This window comes from Hemitrygon akajei, chromosome 9 (genome assembly GCF_048418815.1).
Source record: "Hemitrygon akajei chromosome 9, sHemAka1.3, whole genome shotgun sequence".
Classification (NCBI taxonomy): domain Eukaryota; kingdom Metazoa; phylum Chordata; class Chondrichthyes; order Myliobatiformes; family Dasyatidae; genus Hemitrygon; species Hemitrygon akajei.
This window is the reverse complement of record NC_133132.1, coordinates 23314781-23334093: the sequence shown is the minus strand read 5'-3', so window position 1 is coordinate 23334093 and position 19313 is coordinate 23314781. Positions and strand designations below refer to the sequence as shown.

At 42.3% G+C, this 19313-nt stretch overlaps 1 protein-coding gene across 2 annotated transcripts in view; it reads left to right on the top strand.

The window, feature by feature from the left end:
- Positions 1 to 4989: 4989 nt before the first annotated feature.
- cabin1 (calcineurin binding protein 1) overlaps positions 4990 to 19313 on the top strand; it is a 564595-nt gene continuing 550271 nt past the window's right edge. For both annotated transcript variants that reach the window (XM_073055615.1, XM_073055613.1), the window contains exons 1-3: positions 4990 to 5175; positions 14634 to 14723; positions 15682 to 15795. In XM_073055615.1, the coding sequence (XP_072911716.1) occupies positions 5173 to 5175; positions 14634 to 14723; positions 15682 to 15795 (207 nt within the window). In that variant the 5' untranslated portion in view covers positions 4990 to 5172. The remainder of the gene's footprint in view (positions 5176 to 14633; positions 14724 to 15681; positions 15796 to 19313) is intronic.

Sequence of the window (19313 nt, the reverse complement as noted above, 5' to 3'; positions counted from 1 at the left end):
TAGCATCATTGTCCAGTACCAGATCCAGTATGGCACTTCCTCCAGTCTGTGTACATACTGTGTCAGGAAGCTTTCCTGGGCACACCTAACAAATTTCACACCACCTACACCTTTCGTACTGAGGAGGTGCCGGTCAGTATTAGGGAAGTTCAAGTTGCCCATGACAACAACCCTGTTATTTTTGCACCTTTCCAATCTCTACCTCCTTGGTGTCTCCTTCACTGTTGCGGGGGGAGGTTTAAGTAGGGTACTTCCAATGAATGAGTGCTCCCTTCCTGCTTCCTCCTATTGATACTGACTCAGTAGACAATCCTTCCACAATGTCCTCCCTTTCTACAGATGTGATACTATCACTGATTAGCAATCCTGCTCCCCTCATCTTTCACCTCCCTGACCCTGACGTCTGGGAGGCAACATACCATCTGGCTGTCTCTTTCACATTCACAGAATCTTCTCTGTTTTCTCAAAAGACATTTCTGAAGTCCTGGACATGAAGACCTCATCTTGAGAGCAGCAGAGATGGAAAAACTGAGAGAAGGAAGTGGTGACCTCACAGGAGACAGCTCTTTACAGCTCGGCATTTAATACCATCATCCTCTCAAAACTCATCAGTAAACTCCAAGACCTGGGCCTCAGTACTCCCTTGTGCAAATGGATCCTGGATTTCCTCACTTGCAGACCCCAGTCAGTTCAGATTAGCAAGAACATCCCCTCCACAATCTCTATCAGCACAGGCAGTGTTCTTAGCCCCCCTCTCTACTCGCTTTACAACTAAGCACAGCTTTGATACCATATTCAAACTACAAGGATTCTTTATCTTATTATTTCATGCTCTTGTTATTTATTACTATTTATTTATATTTGCATTTGCACAGTTTGTGCAAATTTGCACATTTATCCTGTTTACAGATTTGCTGAGTATGCCTACAGGAAAAGAGAATTTCAGGGTTGTATGTGATGACCTGTATGTAGACTGATAATAAATTATACTTTGAACTTTGACTCCAGGCACGTTTTCTCTTCCATCCCTGATCACCCTCACTCTAGTCATCCTCCTGTTCTTCACAAATATGTAGAATGCCTTAAGATTCTCCTTAATCTACTTGCCAAGGCCTTCTCATGCTTCTTCCTTCTAGCTCTCCTAAGTCTATTCTTCAGCTCCTTTGCAACTCTCGAGTCCTATCTGATCCTTGCTTCCTAAACCTTATGTAAGCTTCTTCCACTTGACTAGATGTTCCACACCTCTTGTCAACCATCCTTCCTCTGCCTCAAATGGTCAATCCTATTATGGATTTATTGGGTATGCCTGCAAGAAAGTGAATCTCAGGGTTGCATATGGTGACATATAGGCACTTTGATAATAAATTTACTTGGAACTTTGAAAAGTTTCTTGAGATATATGAAGTAGCAAGAGTGGGCATTGGACCCCTGTAAGATAATATTGGAGAGGTAGTAATGGGAGAAAAAGTTGAACTGAATAAGTATTTTGCAAAATTTTCACTGTTGGAATGGAAATGGTAATGGGGGTAGGAATTAAAATGAATGAGGTCACTCTCAGGGTGGATATGACCTGTCAGTCCATAGCATCCTCTTTAGCCATGATGAAGTCACTCTCAGGCTGGAGGAGCAAGAGCTTATATTCCATCAGGTTAGCTTCCAACCTGACGGTATGAACATTAATATCTCCTTCCCTCTTCCATTCGCCACTCTTTCCTCTTACCTTCACCCGCCTACCACACCCACTGGCGCCCCTTCTCCCATAATCCACTGGTCTATATCACGTCCCTTTTCCTCCAGCTCTTCACCTTTCCCACACAGCTGGCATCACCTATCACCTTCTAGCTAGTCCTTCTTACCCTTCCCCCACCTTTTTACTCCGGCGCCTCCACTCCTGAAGATGGGTCGGTCTGAAGCGTGACATTTCGCGTTGAATTTTTCCAGTATTTTGTTGGTCTGCAGTATCTATCTCTTCATTGTATGCTAACAGTTGAACTGTTATTGTATGGTGGAGCAGGCACAAAGGGGGCTACAGGTTTTGGTAATAAAACGTCTCCTGCCTCCTGCTTTCTGACGGCCCACGTCCTCTACCACCTGACCTAACCACCTCGAACCCCTCATTAACCTTCTCTCTCTCTCTCTCTCGTTCTTGTTTTACGGCGGTTGGCACCCAGCTTAATGGTGCATTACTGCCACCTTCTGCTCCAGAGTATGCGATGGACTCACATTCTAAATCCCTTCACCCAATCGCACACATACACATACCCTAACCTACACTTTATCCTCCCCATCCAAGTACCCTATTTCTGTTTATCCATCATATCCTATAAAAAACCCCTGTACCCCTTAAGAAAGCTAAAAATACCGACCTGTGTTCTCTCACCCATGCCCGGCAACCCTTTTAATGTAAATTCCTGCACCCCCAATTCCCTTAGATTAATTCTCATCATCTCTCTCTGTATCCCATACTTCCTGCAACTCAGAACTACATGCTCTACTGACTCCTCTTCCTGACATTCCTCACACAATCCTGTCTGGTGTTTCCCTATCAATTTCAATGTTTAGTTTAGTGCACAGTGCCCAAGCCTTAACCTAGTCCACACAATTTCCTCTCTTCTGTATCTACTTCCTACCCTAGTAGCTGCAACACTTTTTTGGAACCCATAGAAATTTAACCTGACCTCCCTGATTTGCAACTCTTGTGACTGACTGAAGGTACTTCATAAAGTACATCTTGCCGGCTGTTTGAGTGAGAAGACCTTAAATTTGCTAGTACTGAAGATGAATCTGAGCATATCAATGCTTTGACTAGTTTAGTTTTCTCCACCCAATGCAACGCAACCAACACTGCCATCATCTCCACTGTATACACCGCTAACTTATCAGATGTTCTTCTGCTGATTGCAATTGCTTTTGCTGGTATAGCCACCCCAAACCCTGTCACTCCTGTCTCAGGTTCCTTAGCACCATCTGTATAGACCCGAGTATAATCACTATACTTTTCCATCACATGACAGTTAAATGCACTTACCAAATCAGTTTAATACTTTTCTTTCCTTTTTACCTCTAACAAATGCCAGTCTACGTCAGGCCATACCAGCTTCCATGGAGCTACAACCGGATAAACTACTGAAAGACTTCTCCTTAGATCAAACACTCCACATGATCTAGCAATATCATTCCCTACCCGACTAAAGTTTTCCTTCTGAAACCTCCCATTTTCCCAGGACTCCTGCAACACTCCTTTAGCAGGGTGAGAATCATTGTGTCCCTGCAAATTAACCCAGTAGTTTGCCATCAATTGCAACCTTCTTAATTCCAAAGGCATTATTCCCATTTCTACCTGCAGGGCTGATACTGGTGATGTTTTAAAAGCCCCACTGCACACTCTCAAAACCTGAGCCTGAATCACATCCAGTTTCCTTATAAGAGACCTAGCTGCTGATCCATATGCTACACTTCCATAATCCAACACAGATCTTACTAAAGCCACATATTCTCTTTAATGCTGAACAACTTGCTCCCCATTCCCTACCAGTCAAGCATCTCATCACGTTTATTACTTTTTTACATTTCTCCTCAACTTTCCTGATATGGTCTGCCCATGTTAATGGTGAATCAGATATAACTCCCAGAAATTTATACGATCCAACCCTTTCTAATTCAATCCCATACATCCTTAACTTCTTCCCTACTTCAATTCTTTTCCTAGTGAAAAATACAGTTTGTTTTTTTTCCACTGAAAATCTACATCCCCAATCATAACCCCACTCTACCACTTCATCCTTGTAATTTCCTGATTATATGCTCCGTGTTCCTGCCTCTTTTCCACAAGGCCCCATCATCCGCAAACAGTGACCTACCTATATCCACTGGTACCTTTGTGAAGACATCATTGATCATAATGATGAAAAGTAACGGACTAATCACACTACCCTGAGGTGTGCCATTTCCCACTATGTACTGTTTTGATAATTCTGATCCAACCTGAACTTGAATTTTTCTACCAAACAAAAAATCTTTAATCCAATTAAAAACTCTCCCCCCAACCCCCATCTTGTGCAGTTTAATTAATAATCCTTCCTTCCACATCATATCATAGGCTTTTTCAATGTCAAAAAACACTGCAGCTACTGACTCTTTATTTGCCTGGGCCTTTCTTATTTCAGTCTCTAACCTTATCACGAGTCCATGGAATTCCTTCCCTTCCTAAAACCACTCTGATAACTTGCCAGCATTCCTCTCTTCTCAAGATCATATGATAACCTTTCAGTTACCATCCTTTCCATTACCTTACATATATTTGATGTTAGTGCTATTGGGTTTTGACGGATCCTTGCCAGGTTTCCTTATTGGAATTACTACTTCTTTCCATGCACTTGGTAATCTTCCCTTCTCCCACACTCTGTTATAAAAATGCAGTAACTTCAAGAGCGCTCCTTCTCCTAGATTTTTTAGCATAACATAGCATATTAGATCTTTCCCTGGGGAGGTTGGTCTCGATCTCTTTATTGCTCTCACCATTTCTGCCAAAGTAAATGGATCATCAGTTATATCATCTGTTTCTTTCCTCCTGTTTAACACACCTGGGTATTGACTCATTGTTCTTTCCCTTCTTCAGACAAATTTTCTGAACTATGTATCTTTACAAATGACTTGGCCATGATCTCAGCCTTATCCCTGCTGGAGACTGCTGCTTCCTCCTCAGATATCATTACTGGATACTCCCAATCCCTTCTATCTCCCCCATCTTAATCATTCCCCATAACTCTCCCACAGGCATTCACCTTCTCAGTCGCCATCTATTACTCTTGTCTCAATGATACTGTAGCCCCGCCCTCCGGTACCTCGGATTGGCCTACGTTCTGGAGCTGTTCATGGTGCGCATGCACCTGCTCCTCCCACCGGTTCTGGTCCCGCGCACGCACTGATTGGTTGCTGCTCTTGCGCTGCAAGCCATTAGGAAAACGGCTTATTGAAGGGTGAGGTAAACCCATGGAAACGGGGTGGCGCTGAGGGGTTAGTGGCCGGTCGGCGGGGAAGAGCTGAATTGTGGCGCCGGGTTGCTAGCGGGCGCTTGTCCAGAGCCGCGGATTGGTGCGTCGGCCGGCGGGGAAGAACCGCTAATCGGCTCGGGAACTTGCGTGCTGGCCTTTCGTCGTGGAGCGAAGCAGGATGGTGAGTGAGTTAATGCCCGGGCCCAAGCGACAGCTCCTCCTAATCTAGTGTCACCCCCGTGAGGGTGAGGAGCTCGAAGTTCATCAGTCCTACCATACGGATTGGTGCCGAGCGGCTGAGGGACCACTGTCACTTGATATGCGTGGCGCCCGTCTGCGCAGTGCACTGTCGTATTATCAGCACGATCAGAACTGGTGAGGGATGTAGTTGGAGTGGATCCCTTCCTGAGGCATCACAGTAACCTTTGTGGAATTGTCAGGGTTGTTCTTCAGTGTTGAGGAAAGGCTGATCCAGACGGGAAGCAACATAATGCTGCTGCCATGAGTTCACTGCTGTTGTCCTTGGTTTCAGTGTTGCAATTTGGACAAAACGAAATCGACCATTACCGCCGATAAAAATTATTATTTCCGACCATTGTGTCTCCGATAAAAATTATTGCACATGGTGGTTAGTATGAAAGAGGTGTTGTGAATTTGGTATCTAGAGTAATGACCTAGATCAGGGGTGGTCAACCTTTTACATTCCATGCGTCAGTTTTTTCACGCGCGGGTTTAGATGCCCCATACAACTCTTGTGCCCCCATTCAATTCTCGTAAAAAATGTTAATATAGACATATTTAGCATTTTTACATGATATATTAATTTAATATAAAACAAGATAAACATTACTTACCTTAATGAGACTTCTAACAAACATATTTTGTCGTCCTTTGATTCATTTTTCTTAATCACATTCTTTCTGTAACTCAGACCCAAGCACTAGCTTCAGTTTTCCTTCTATTTCAGTCTGGTGTTGTGTTTTATGGTGTGAATTAAGATCATGTCTCATGTCGTTTTTCCAAACCCTAGTGAAAAACAGTGCTCATTCTATGCTATATTTACTCAAAGGACAAGCAATTAATTCCAGCAATCAGGTTAATTTAGAGATATAGAAAACTACAGCACAGAAACAGGCCTTTCAGCTGCTGAACCATTTAAACTGCCCCATCCCATCCACCTGCACCCGGGACCATAGCATCTCCCATTCAAGTACCTATCCAAGCTTCCCTTTAACGTTGAAATTGAAATTTCATCCGCTGGCAGCTCATTCCACACTCTCACCACCCTCTGAATAAAGAAGTTTTCTCTCATCTCCAACCTTTCACCTTTAACCTATGACATCTATTTCTAGTCTCACCCAACCTCATTGGAAAAAGCCTGCTTGCACTTACCCTATCTATACCTCTCATAATCTTTGTATGCCTCTATCAAATCTCCCCTCAATCTTCTATGTTCTAAGATAGAAAGTTCTAACCTATTAAATTTTTCCTCAGGTCTTCCAGTCCCAGCAATGTCCTTGTAGATTTTCACTGTACTCTTTCAAGCTTATTTACACCTTTCCCATAGGTAGATGATCAAAACTGTACTCCATAGTCCAAATTGCCTCAGCAATGTCTTGTACAATTTCAACAAAACATCCCATCTCCTGTACTCAATACTTTGATCAATGAAGCCAATGTGCCAGAAGCTTTCTTTACAACCCTATCTACTTGTGACACCAGTTTCAATGCTGCACGCTTAGATCCCCTTGTTCATCTGTACTCTAACATGTGTCCTTGAGCAAGGCACTTAACCACACATTGCTCTGCGACGACACTGATGCCAAGCTGTATGGGTCCTAATGCCCTTCCCTTGGACGACATTGGTGGCGTGGAGAGGGGAGACTTGCGGCTTGGGCAACTGCCAGTCTTCCACAAAAAAACCTTGCCCAGGCTTGCACCCTGGAAACTTTCCAAGTAATGAAGGCCTACACTATTCACTATTCTATTCACTGTTTGGTCCTCTCAAATTGCAACACTTCACACTTGTCTGCATTAAATTTGATTGGCCATTTTTCTGCCCATTTTTCCATCTGGTCCAGATCCTGCTGCAATCTTGGTGTCATCTGCAAATTTGCTGATCCAGTTTTCCACGTTATAATCGAGATTATTGATACAAATGATAAACAACAACTGACCCAGCAACGAACCATGTGGCACTCTTCTAGTCACAGGCCTTCTAGTCAGAGACACAACCGTCGACTACTACTACTCTGGCTTCTCCCACAAAGCCAATGTCTAATCCAGTTTACTACCTCAGGTTGAATGACGAGTGACTGAACCCTTGAGGGACCTTGTCAAATGCTTTGCTGAAGTTGATGTAGACAACATCCACTGTCTTGTATTCATCAACTTTCCTGGTGACTTCCTTGAAAAAACTTTCTAAGATTGCTTTAACATGTCCTACCACACACAAAGCCATGGTATTCTAATACTCATATCTGGTCCCTTAGAATACCTTCCAATAACTTTCCTACTATTGATGTCAGGTTCACTGGCCTATAATTTTCTCATTTATTTTAAGAGCCCTTTTTAAACAGCAGAACAACATTAGCTATCTTCCAATCCTCTTGTACCTTGCCTGTGAGAGGCACGGTAGCGTTGTAGTTAGCACAACATTTTACAGTACAGATGACTTGGGTTTACTTCCTGCTGCTGTCTGTAAGGATGTTCTCCTCGTGACCGCATGGGTTTCCAGGCGCTTTGGTTTCCTCCCAGAGTCCAAAGATGTATCAGTTGTTATGTTGTTCAATTTCTGCACTTGCCACCCACAGGGTCCGAGGTAACACCTTGTCAGGTCCTGGAGATTTGTCTACCCTAATTTCTCTCAAGACAGCAAACACCACCTCCTCTGTAATCTGTATAGGGTCCATGACCTTGCTGTTTAGCCTCACTTCTATAGACTCTGCATCCATCTTGTGATCAAATATAGATGCAAAAAATCCAGTTAAGATCTCCCCCATCACTTTTGTTCCACACCTAGAATATCATCTGAATTTCCAGAGGACCAACTTTGTCTCTTGAAATTCTTTTGCACTTCTGTAGAAGCCCTTCAGATTCTGCTAGAGCAACCTCATGTCTTCTTTTAGCCCTCCTGATTTCTTTCTCCATGTTCTCTTGTATTTCTTAAATTCCTCAAGTACCTCACTTGAGGAAATTCCTCACTTACTTTTATTTTTTTCTTAACCAGGACCTGAAAATCTCTCAAAAGCCGAGGTTCCCGAAATCTGTTATCCTTGTCTTTTATTCTGATAGGCACATGCAAGCTTTGTACTCAGAATTTCACTTTTGAAGGCCTCCCATTTGGCACTTGCCATGTCTGATACCATTAAAATTCGTCACTCTCCAATTTAGAATTTCACCCAGAAGACCAGACTTGTGCTTTTCCATAATTACCTTGAAACTAATGGCATTATGATCACTTGATGCAAGTTGTTCCCTTACACTAACTTGTGTTACCTGCCTTGACTATTGTCACCTCCCCAATAGGAGATCAAAATTCAAATAAATTTTATTGTCAGGGTACATGTATGTCACCATGTACAACCCTGAGATTCATTTTTCTGTGGGCATACTCAGCAAATTTACAGAATAGTAACTATAACAGGGTCAGTGAAAGATCAACTAGAGTGTAGAAGACAACAAATTGTTCAAATATAAATACATAGCAATAAATAACGAGAACATGAAATAACAAGATATAGAGCCCTTAAGTGAGAACAATTACAGGACAACATCACCTGACTGTGCAGGTGATGCCTCCCTCCCAGATGCGCTGAATAACTTCTACACCCGGTTTGAGGCGGAAAATGACATGGCAGCGAGGAAGTCCACCTCTCCTACAAATGACCAGGTGCTGTGTCTCACCATGGCTAATGTGAGAAGAACCCTGTGCAGGGTCAACCTACGGAAGGCTGCTGGACCAGACAACATCCCTGGTAGAGTGCTCAGAGGATGTGCAGACCAGCTAGCAGATGTTGTCACTGACATCTTCAACATCTCCCTGAGCAGCGCCACAGTTCCAACGTGTTTCAAGGCCGCTACCATCGTCCCTGTGCTGAAGAAATCTTCAGTGTCCTGCCTAAATGCACTTACATCCATCATCATGAAGTGTTTCGAGAGGCTCATCATGAGGCATACCAAGACCCTGCTGCCCCCCTCGCTGGACCCCCTGAAGTTTGCGTACCGTCACAACCGCACAAAAGATGACGCCATTGCCACCACGCTCCACCTGGCCCTAACCCACCTGGACAAAAAAGACACATACGTTCGGATGCTGTTCATAGACTTCAGTTCAGCATTCAACACAATCATCCCTCAGAAACTGATTGGAAAGCTGAGCCTACTGGGCCTGAACACCTCCCTCTGCGACTGGATCCTAGACTTCCTGACTTGGCGACCTCAGTCAGTCCCGATCGGGAGCAGCATCTCCAACACCATCACACTGAGCACAGGGGCTCCCCGGGGTTGCGTGCTCAGTCCACTGCTGTTCACTCTGCTGACCCACGACTGTGCTGCAACTCACAGCTCGAACCACATCATCAAGTTTGCCGATGACATGACCGTGGTGGGTCTCATCAGCAAGAACGACGAGTCAGCTTACAGAGAGGAGGTGCAGCGGCTAACGGACTGGTGCAGAGCCAACAACCTGTCTCTTAATGTGAACAAAACAAAAGAGATGGTTGTTGACTTCAGGAGGGCACGGAGCGACCACTCCCTGCTGAATATCGACGGCTCCTCTGTAGAGATCGTAAAGAGCATCAAATTTCTTGGTGTTCACCTGACGGAGAATCTCACCTGGTCCCTCAACACCAGCTCCATAGTAAAGAAAGCCCAGCAGCATCTCTACTTTCTGTGAAGGCTGAGGAAAGTCCATCTCCCACCCCCCATCCTCATCACATTCTACAGGGGTTGTATTGAGAGCAGCCTGAGCAGCTGCATCACTGCCTGGTTCGAAAATTGCACCATCTCGGATCGCAAGACCCTGCGATAGTGAGGTCAGCTGAGAAGATCATTGGGGTCTCTCTTCCTGCCATCACGGACATTTACACTACATGTTGCATCCGCAAAGGAAACAGCATTATGAAGGACCCCGTGTCCCCTCATACAATCTCTTCTCCCTCCTGCCGTCTGGGAAAAAGGCTCTGAAGCATTTGGGCTCTCACGACCAGACTATGTAACAGTTTCTTCCCCTAAGCTATCAGACTCCTCAAAACCCGAAGCCTGGACTGACACCTTGCCCTATTGTCCTGTTTATTTATTATATATTGTAATGCCTGCACTGTTTTTGTGCACTTTACACAGTCCAGTGTAGGTCTGTAGTCTAGTGTAGCTTCCTCTTTTTTTTTTTTAGGTAGTTCAGTCTGGTTTTTGTACCGTATCATGTAACACCATGGTCCTGAAAAACATTGTCTCATTTTTACTATGTACTGTACCAGCAGTTATAGTTGAAATGACAATAAAAATGACTTGACTTGATTGGTTGTGGGAACATCTCAATGTGAGTTTGGTTATCCTTTGTTCAGTAGCCTGGTGGTTTTGGTGCAAAACCGCTCTTGAACCTGGTGGTGTGAGTTCTGAGACTCTTGTACCTTCTATCTGATGGCAGCAGTGATAAAAGAGCACCATCTAGATGGTGAGGCTCTCTAATAATAGATGCTACTTTCCTACAACAGCGTTTTATGTAGATGTACTCAATGGTTGAAAGGGCTTTACCCATAATGTATTGAGCTGAATCCACTACCTTTTCCATTCTAAGCATCTGATGTTTTGCACACTTTATTGTTGGGATTTCTATGTACTGATGAAGGAAACTTTCCTGAGCACATTTGACAAACTATCCCATCTAGTCTTTCGACAGTATGGGAGTCCCAGTCAATTTGTAGAAAGTAAAATCACTTACTATCACCTGATGTTTCTTGCAACAGGCTGCAATCTCTCTACATTTTTTCCTCTAAATCCTGTGGACTATTGGGAAGGGCCTATAATCCAGCCCCTTTAATGTGGTAATAACTTTCTTGTTCCTCAATTCCACCCATAAAGCTTCACTGCTATGAAACTCTTCCTGACTAGTAACCCCTCCCCCTTTGATTCCTTTTGTTCTATCACATCTAAAACAGTGGAATGCTGGAATACTGAGCTGCAAAAGTCCTGCCCCTCCTGCAACCAAGTCTCACTAATGCCTGCAGTATCATAATTATATGTGTTGATCCATGCCCTGAGCTCATTTGCCTTTCCTACAATACTACTTGTATTGAACTATACACAACTCAGAAGATTTGGCCAACCATACTCAACCTTTTGATTCCTGACTTTTCTTGAGGCCTTAACAACATCTGTCTGCACAACCACCCCACCGTCTGTTCTGGCACTCTGGTTCCCATCCACCTGCTACTCTAATTTAAATCCCCTCCCCTGCTCCACACCCGTGCAGGACTAGCACACCTTCATGCTAGGATATTAGTCCCCCTCCAGTTCAGATGCAAACAGTCTCTTCTGTACAGGTCCCACCTTATAGGAGAGAGCCCGTGATGCAAAAATCTGAAGCCCTTCCTCCTATACAAGCTCCTTAGCTGCATGTTAAATTGTATGATCTTACTATTTTTGGCTTCACTAACACATGGCACAGATAGCAATCTTGAGATCCTGGAGGTCCTGTCTTTTAACTTGGCACCTAACTCCCTGAACTCACTTTTCAGAACCTCATCCCTCTTCGTATCTTTTAAATTGGTACCTCTAGGACTAAGATATCTGGCTGCTCACCCTCCCATTTATTGATACTGAGTACTTGATCCGAGATGACCTGAACCCTGGCACCTGAGAGTCAACGTGCCATCTGGGAATTTCATTCTCGTCCACAGAACCTCCTTTCTGTTCCCCTGACTAATGAATCCCTTATCACAGCTCACTACTTCTCCCCCCCCCCCCCCCCACTTCTAAGTTGCAGGGCCGGACTCTGTGCCAGAGACCTGACTGCTATGACTTTCCTCTGCTTGGTCATCCCCTACAACAATATTCAAAGTGGTATACCACAGGGTTGAGGGGGATGGCCTCAGGATATCTTTGCACTAGCTGTTTAACCCCTTTCCCCTTCTTGACTGTCAGCTAGTTTCCTGCACCTTGGGTGTAAGCATCTCTCGATATGTCCTGTCTATTAACTCAGCTTCCCAAATGATCCAGAGTTCATCCAGTTCCAGCTCCACTTCTTAACGTGCAGTGTTAGAATTTTCACCTGGATTCACTTCCTGTTGGTGAAGTTATCAGGGCCACCCTGCAAGAGGAGCATTCAGCTATCTTGGGTTCTCCTACTGCTTTAACTGTTTAATTATAAAGAGGAAACAATAAACAATATTTTTATTAATGAAGTATTGCCTTCAAGGCATTTTTTTTCCTTTGATAAGGAAACCAAATCTCGGCATAGTATTATTCCAGCTTTGGTTTCAGCAATTCATTGCTTAAATGTAATAAAGCTCCTTGCTCTTGTCCTTTAGTCTAATTACTGTAATGGTCAATGTGCTGTTTGCTTTTCTGTACCTGCAAACTAACTTTGTCATTCACAAATGAGGATATTGAAAGCAGCCAGAGCATTGGCATTTAAAGAACAAGCAGAAAATGCTGTAAGAGCTCAGGCAGCCTTTGTGGGAAAAAGAAACATTCCAATGTTCTTTTCTGGCAAAGAGAAAATACAGATTAATTTTCATAGGACAAGGTGGGTGAGGCGATTTTGATTTTCATGACTTTTATCTCCATGCAAAAAGGATTGTTTTTCATTTTAGCCAAATGAAAAGTTTTTAATGTGTCCATATTATCCTCCATCTGCTATCTTTTCTCTTCACTCAGAGCCTGTCTGTGTCTCTTAGCAACTGCAATGTCCTGCATGCAGCATGCTTTCCCACCTAGTTTTGTCATTAGCAACTGACAAATGCATTCATCAGCTATTTTATTTAAGGCATTAACATGTTCAGTAAATAACTGAAGTCCATTGATCTGTAAAGCACTTCACTCATTACAGAATGCCAGAATGAAAAGACCCATTATTGACTAATGTTCACCGAACTCCTAGACCTGATGCTCAACACCTCTCTGCAACTGGATCCTTGATTTCCTGATCAGCAGTGACACATGTATCATGATTATCAACACTGGTGCCCCACAGGACTGCCTTCAGCATGCTACCCTTTACACTCATGACTGCGTGGGCAGATTCACCTTTTACGTGTTTGCAGATGACACAACTGTGAGTGGAGATGGTGAGCCGAGCAGCATGGCAACAGCCTTTCCTTCAGTGCGACCAAAACAAGAGCTGGTTATTGACAATGATTAATTTATAATTGACTAATCCGTTATCCAGGCTAACTTATTTTTCCAGTTCTGGTGAAGGATCTTTCACCTGAAATATTAACTTTTACTTTCCTGACCTTCAAGTGTTTACAGAATTTTTTTGTTTTTTTTAACTGTGTGTGTGTCTCTCTCTCTCTCTCTCTCTCTCTCTCTCGCATTTTTTACATTTGAAAATGTTTCTTACTCCACTTGTTACCTTTTATCCACCATATTAAACTGATCCTCAGGAAAAAAATTATTTTGTCAAACTGGAGTTTTATTTGTGCCTGATCTGAAAAATGTGCTTTTTCCTCAATTGACCAAGGGACATGCTGGCATATTGAAGATGGTGGCGAATTTTATCATCATAGAGCATAGAATAGTACAGCACATTACAGGCCCTTCGGCCCACAATGTTGTGCCAACCCTCAAACCCTGCCTCCCACATAACCCCCCACCTTAAAATCAGTCACTGCTTTTGCTGAGAAGTGACTCTGGGAAATGGGAAGTGGTTCATGTTTCAGGGGTCACTGTGGGTTGGGAGTGTGATGCAGATGGGTAAGTTTGGAGAGGATCTTTGGATGTTAATTGTAAGACCTCTTGCCTTGAGCAAATCTGTCATGTTTTTGAGCTTGGCTTCAGAATGTACAGTTGTAAGTGTAGACTGCATTCTTCAGTGTCCACACACTTCTGGAACCTGATACCCCCTGACAAATGACCCAGTAGCCTTGTCAGTTAACTTTTCTTTCTGTTGAAGAGATTCCACAGAACCCAAATTGTCCTCATTATCTACATCAGAACTGACAGAACCAGTGTTGAAGCAAGTCATCCTTGGCCTTAAGGGACTTCCTGAGTAAATGAAGGCTTACTGTGTTTTTGATTGATATGTGCTAGATTTAGGCAATAATAAGAAACTTCCTACTTTATATTTTTGTACAATATAGCCCTAGAATAAAAGCTACATATTATACGGTAATGTTGCTAGTTGCTTTTTTATTCTGCGACTGATGTACCTTGTATTTTGGTGGGGAGCAGACTGGATGGGCCAAATGGCCCAATTCTGTTCCTACGTCTTCTGGTAATTTATGATTGAAAATGCTCATGCACGCCATGAATGTGAGCGATGGTTACTAACTCGCTGCAACCTTTTCCATGTGTGCCTGCAGTTCAGAAGCAGATGAATTGGAAGTAACATCTGAATGTTGAAGCTGTTAGGCTGTAGCTGTGTACCTTAGATAAGGTATTGAGCCTAGTTAATTGTTTTTGTTTTTTTAAAACTAGATTCGAATTGCAGCTTTAAATGACACCACGGTGGTGGAGGACTATGAAGAATCCTTCAAGAGTCATAAAACTCAAACAAAAGAAGCACAGGTTTGTATTATCTAACGTTATACCTATATTATGTTAATGCCAGATGACGTTAGCTAGGTCAGCACAAATTGGAAAAATCCCTGGGATATTAAAGGGCAATGAGATCTTTTTTGTGGTGGGGGTCTTGTTGCAATCAGCAGCAGGGTTAGAGGGGTAGTGTGAGTGGATGAAAGCTTGTCAAATGGAGGTTATCTTGTAGTCATGCATTTTAAGAGGCAAATCAAAAGGTTGAGCACTGTCTAAATGGAGAGAGACTAAATGAGTGGAGTACAGAGAGAGAGATAGGGCTTGAGCATGAAACTAATAAAACGCATTGTGGCAATGCATGTAAATCGGAAGGCAAAAGGCACATTGGAATTTATTGCAAGAGTTGTGGAGTTTGGAAACAAAAAAGCAGTGCTAGAATTTGTATAGGATGTTGGTGCACCATTTTGGTCCTCTTATTTTTAAAAAGATATTGGCATTGCAGGTAGTTCGGTAATTTGTTAAGCTAATTCCTGGGATGAGATTGTCATCCTATTTAGATAACTTTTATAGATTAGAAGAATGAAAGATGATCTTACGGAAACATAATTCTAAGAAAGATAAGTATCTAGATGTTTCTACTGGTGGGACAGTTCTGAATGAGGGATATATTTATAAGGTAAGGGAACTGAGATGTGTAAGGATCTCTTCTTGCAGAAGGTGGCGATTCACTGGAATTCTTAACAGAAAGCATTCAGTTTTTAAGAGATCAGAGACCTGAGGGCTTTGCAGGTCTGACACAGAGGAGAATTGTGGTCTGGGCAGATGTGCTTGAATTCAATTAAATGCAGGGCTGGCTTGAGGGGCATGTGGTTGTTCTTGACTTCATGTGTTCTTGTTTTGTTTCTCAGGTGGAGATGTGTTAGGCAGACTAGGTAATATTCATTGGAGGCAGATCTTCAGACATTAACCAAGCATGTGTTCTCTAATATAGGAAGCTGAAGCATTTTCCCTATACCACAAAGCATTAGATCTACAGAAGCATGATTGCTATGAAGAATCTACCAAAGCTTATCATGAGCTTCTGAATACACAGCTGTTGAAAGAGGTAAGCATTAACAAATCCATAAAAAGCTTCATGCCATTACAAGGTATTTGTAGTTACTAACAAACTATTTAAAAACTATCTTGTAAGACTAGTTTTAAAAAAAGCTACTGATTTTTATTATTGATTATAGATTTTGGATCTTTTGCAGCAGGCTTTCTATGAATTTAGTTGTGCATAGACATTTGCATGGACTCTGTTGAGAAAAATGCTCGTAGCCTTGTTGTGCTCACTCACAATCAGAAATCATTTAATAACTGAAATAAGTTTATTATGTTTAATATTAACTTAAATATATTCTTTCAAACCAATATCCTTAATAAGAAATAGTATACAAGCAAGCAGCTCAAGATTTTGATGATCAGGAAATGTAGTGTTTTATCAGCTGTTATATTTCTAGAAGTAATTGCATTTGGCATTTAACTTTGGCCTATCTTTCATGGTATTACTCACCGGTAAACGTTAGCATTAATTCTGTCCAGATCATCATTTGCAGAAATGTAGCCCCGGATCTGCTGTGCTTCACTGCTAGCTGCAGATACTTATCCATGTAGTGTTCTCTGGCTTTTCTATAGAAAAACTGCCTCCTGTTTTGAGCTAAAAGTTTGAACTTTTAACTTGTCAGTACAGAGTACTTGCTCTCATTGTTCAGTACAGCAGCCCTTGTGTTTTTGTATGTAGGTTACTCTCTTGGCTTTGTTTCCACTTCATAGGAATGTTTTTTTGGTAGCAACTCTTCTATGAAGACCACTTTTGACAAGACTTCTCAGGACTGTAGAGAACTTGGTGTACTTGGGTTCCAATGATTTGTGTGAGTTCAGAGCTTATAGCAGTGCTGGACTTTGTCTGAGTTAGGTGGGACATCAGTTTGAAGTCTCTCTCATCTGCACTGTTTCTGTGGGTGACCACTGTTTCTGGTCCTCAACCTTGTCTGTTTCTTTGTGTTTCTTCAGAAGAGTTTGGACAGCACATTTTGAAACTCCTGTCTGCCACTACATTTCTGCTTGGGAGAGACCTTGCTGTGTTGTTGCTTTGGTCATTCTTACCATGATGTAAGAATTGATGATTTGGAGGTTAAACATCTGCTGCACCCTCACCTTTAGTTTGGTTGTCCCTCATCCAGGTTTGAGTCCTTCTACACCTATTTCTGTTTCAGTTAATCAGTTTAGTTAATTCAACTCATTGTCACTGACTATTAGCACCTGTTTGCTATCTTTGTTTAATCATGCACTGGATGATACACCTATAAAGTAATCAAGTTTTTATTTGAAAAGTAGGTCTATGTTACTTTCTTTAATAAAATACAAAAAAAATCTCTAACATTAAACATTTTGGAAAATAAATAATTTTAAATCTTAAATAAGTTCTTTCCTATTGACACTAATGCAGAAAGCAAAATAAAAATAAACATCTAAAACAAAATTTGTGTTTTAAAATCTAGGATGCCCAAGGCTTTTGCACAGTACCTACCTCCCTATTGCCTGTTAAGTTGTTGGTGTTTAGGGCAGCAATGAAGGTCTACCATCTCTGGCAGTGTTCAGGGCTTCCTTCATTGTGTCAGTAGCTTGGTTTTCACTACTGTCAGTCATGTAAATACCAGGAGGAGAATCAGGAAAACCGTCGCACTCAGATGTAGAAGGATTCTTCATTGCTGGTTCCATAATAGCTTTGTTTTACCAGTCTAGCTTGTTAACCCTGAGCTGAATCCCCGAACCTGGAGGTCTGGTGGACAACTCTTAGTCTGCCTCTAGCTTTTGACCTGTTTGGCTTGGGTGACCTTTATGCCAAAGCATAAAGCCCTGACTCCAGCCAGCATATCTCTCCAGGTTAAGGTGCCACATGTGAGACTGCTTAATAAGAGCCCATGGTATTACAGGAAAAATAGATAAAAGATTAGCTGACTGACAGGAGGCAAAGAGTGGTAATAAAGGGAGGCTTTTCTGGTTAGCAGAGGTTGGTGTTGGGAATCACTTTTTTCACATTATATGTCAATGATTTGGTGACAGAATTGATGCCTTTGTGGCCAAGTGTGCAGATATGAAGATAGGTGAAGAGGCAGGTAGTGTTGGTGCATGGAGTCTGCAGAAGGACTTAGACAGATTAGGAGAGTAGGCAAAGAACTGGCAGATGGAATTTAGTGTTGGGAGATGTATTGTCATGTGCTTTGATAGAAGAAATAAAGGTGTAGAATATTTTCTAAATGGGGAGATAAATTCAGAGGTGCAAAGGGACTTGGGACTTCTTGTGCAGGATTCCCTAAAGGTTAATTTGTAGGTTGAGTTAGTGGTAAGGATGGCAAACTTCGAGAGGACAAGAATATAAAAGCAAGGATGTACTGCTGAGACTTTACAAGGCATTGGCCAAACTGTATTTGAAATATTGTGAGAAGTTTTGAGCCCTTTATCTAAGAAAAAGTGTGCTAGCATTGGAGAGGAGGTTCACAAGACCGATCCTTGGTTTAAAAAAAAGTTTACCTATGAGAAGCCTTTAATGTTCTGGGATTGCGCTTGCTGGAGTTTAGAAGAATGAGGGGGGGATCTCACTGAAACCTATTGAACTCTGAAAGGCCTAGATCGAGTGGATGGGAGAGGATCTTTCCTATAGTGGTGAGTATAGGTCCAGAGGATACAACTTTTATAGAAGGATGTCCTCTTAAAACATGAGGAGGAATTTCTTTAGCCAGAGGGTGATGAATTAATTGTGGATTTCATTGACATAGATAACTGTGGAGCCCAAATCATTAAGAATATTTAAAGCAGAGGTTGACAGATTCTTGATTAGTTAGGGTGTCAAAGGTTGTAGGGGGAAGGCTGGAGAATGGGGTTGAGAGGGATAGTAAATCAGCCATGTTTTTAATGGTGGAGAAGACTTGACTGAACAAGTGGCCTTATTCTGCTCCCATGTCTTATGACTTTACAGAGACTTTAGTAGAGCATATGACGAGGACCCATATGGGAGACTGGTTCAGAAATTAGGCCCATGGGATCCAGGGTTAGTTGGCAAATTAGATACTTGAAGGTGAAAATGTAGTCCACAGATCCTTGAGGGTGATAATGCAGGTAGACAACATAGTTTCGGAAGGCACATAGGATTCATAAGTTGAAGCATTGAATACAGAAGGAGAGAAGTTATTTTCTATGAAACCAGATCTCAGATATTTCTTCTGGTCACTGATGTATTGGATGGACATGATAGCACTGCAGAGAGTGAAGATGAGTTTCACCCAAAAGTTGTGTGGGATGGAGAAAAAGCCTGGAGGAGCTAGGTATTTTCTCTTCAGAGAGAAGCTTAAGAGGGCTCATGGTTGAGGAGTATTAAATTATGAGGGGTATAGTTCAGGTAGACTGTTGGAAAATTATTTCTGTATCAGAGATAAATAACACTACAGGACATGGGTAAGAGAAGAGATGCAGATAGTATATGAGGGGGGGGACCTTTTTTACCCAGAGAGTGCCAAGTATCCAGAATAATCTGTCTGAAGTTTGATTGCTGGGAGCTTTTAAGAAATGGACATAGAAGGC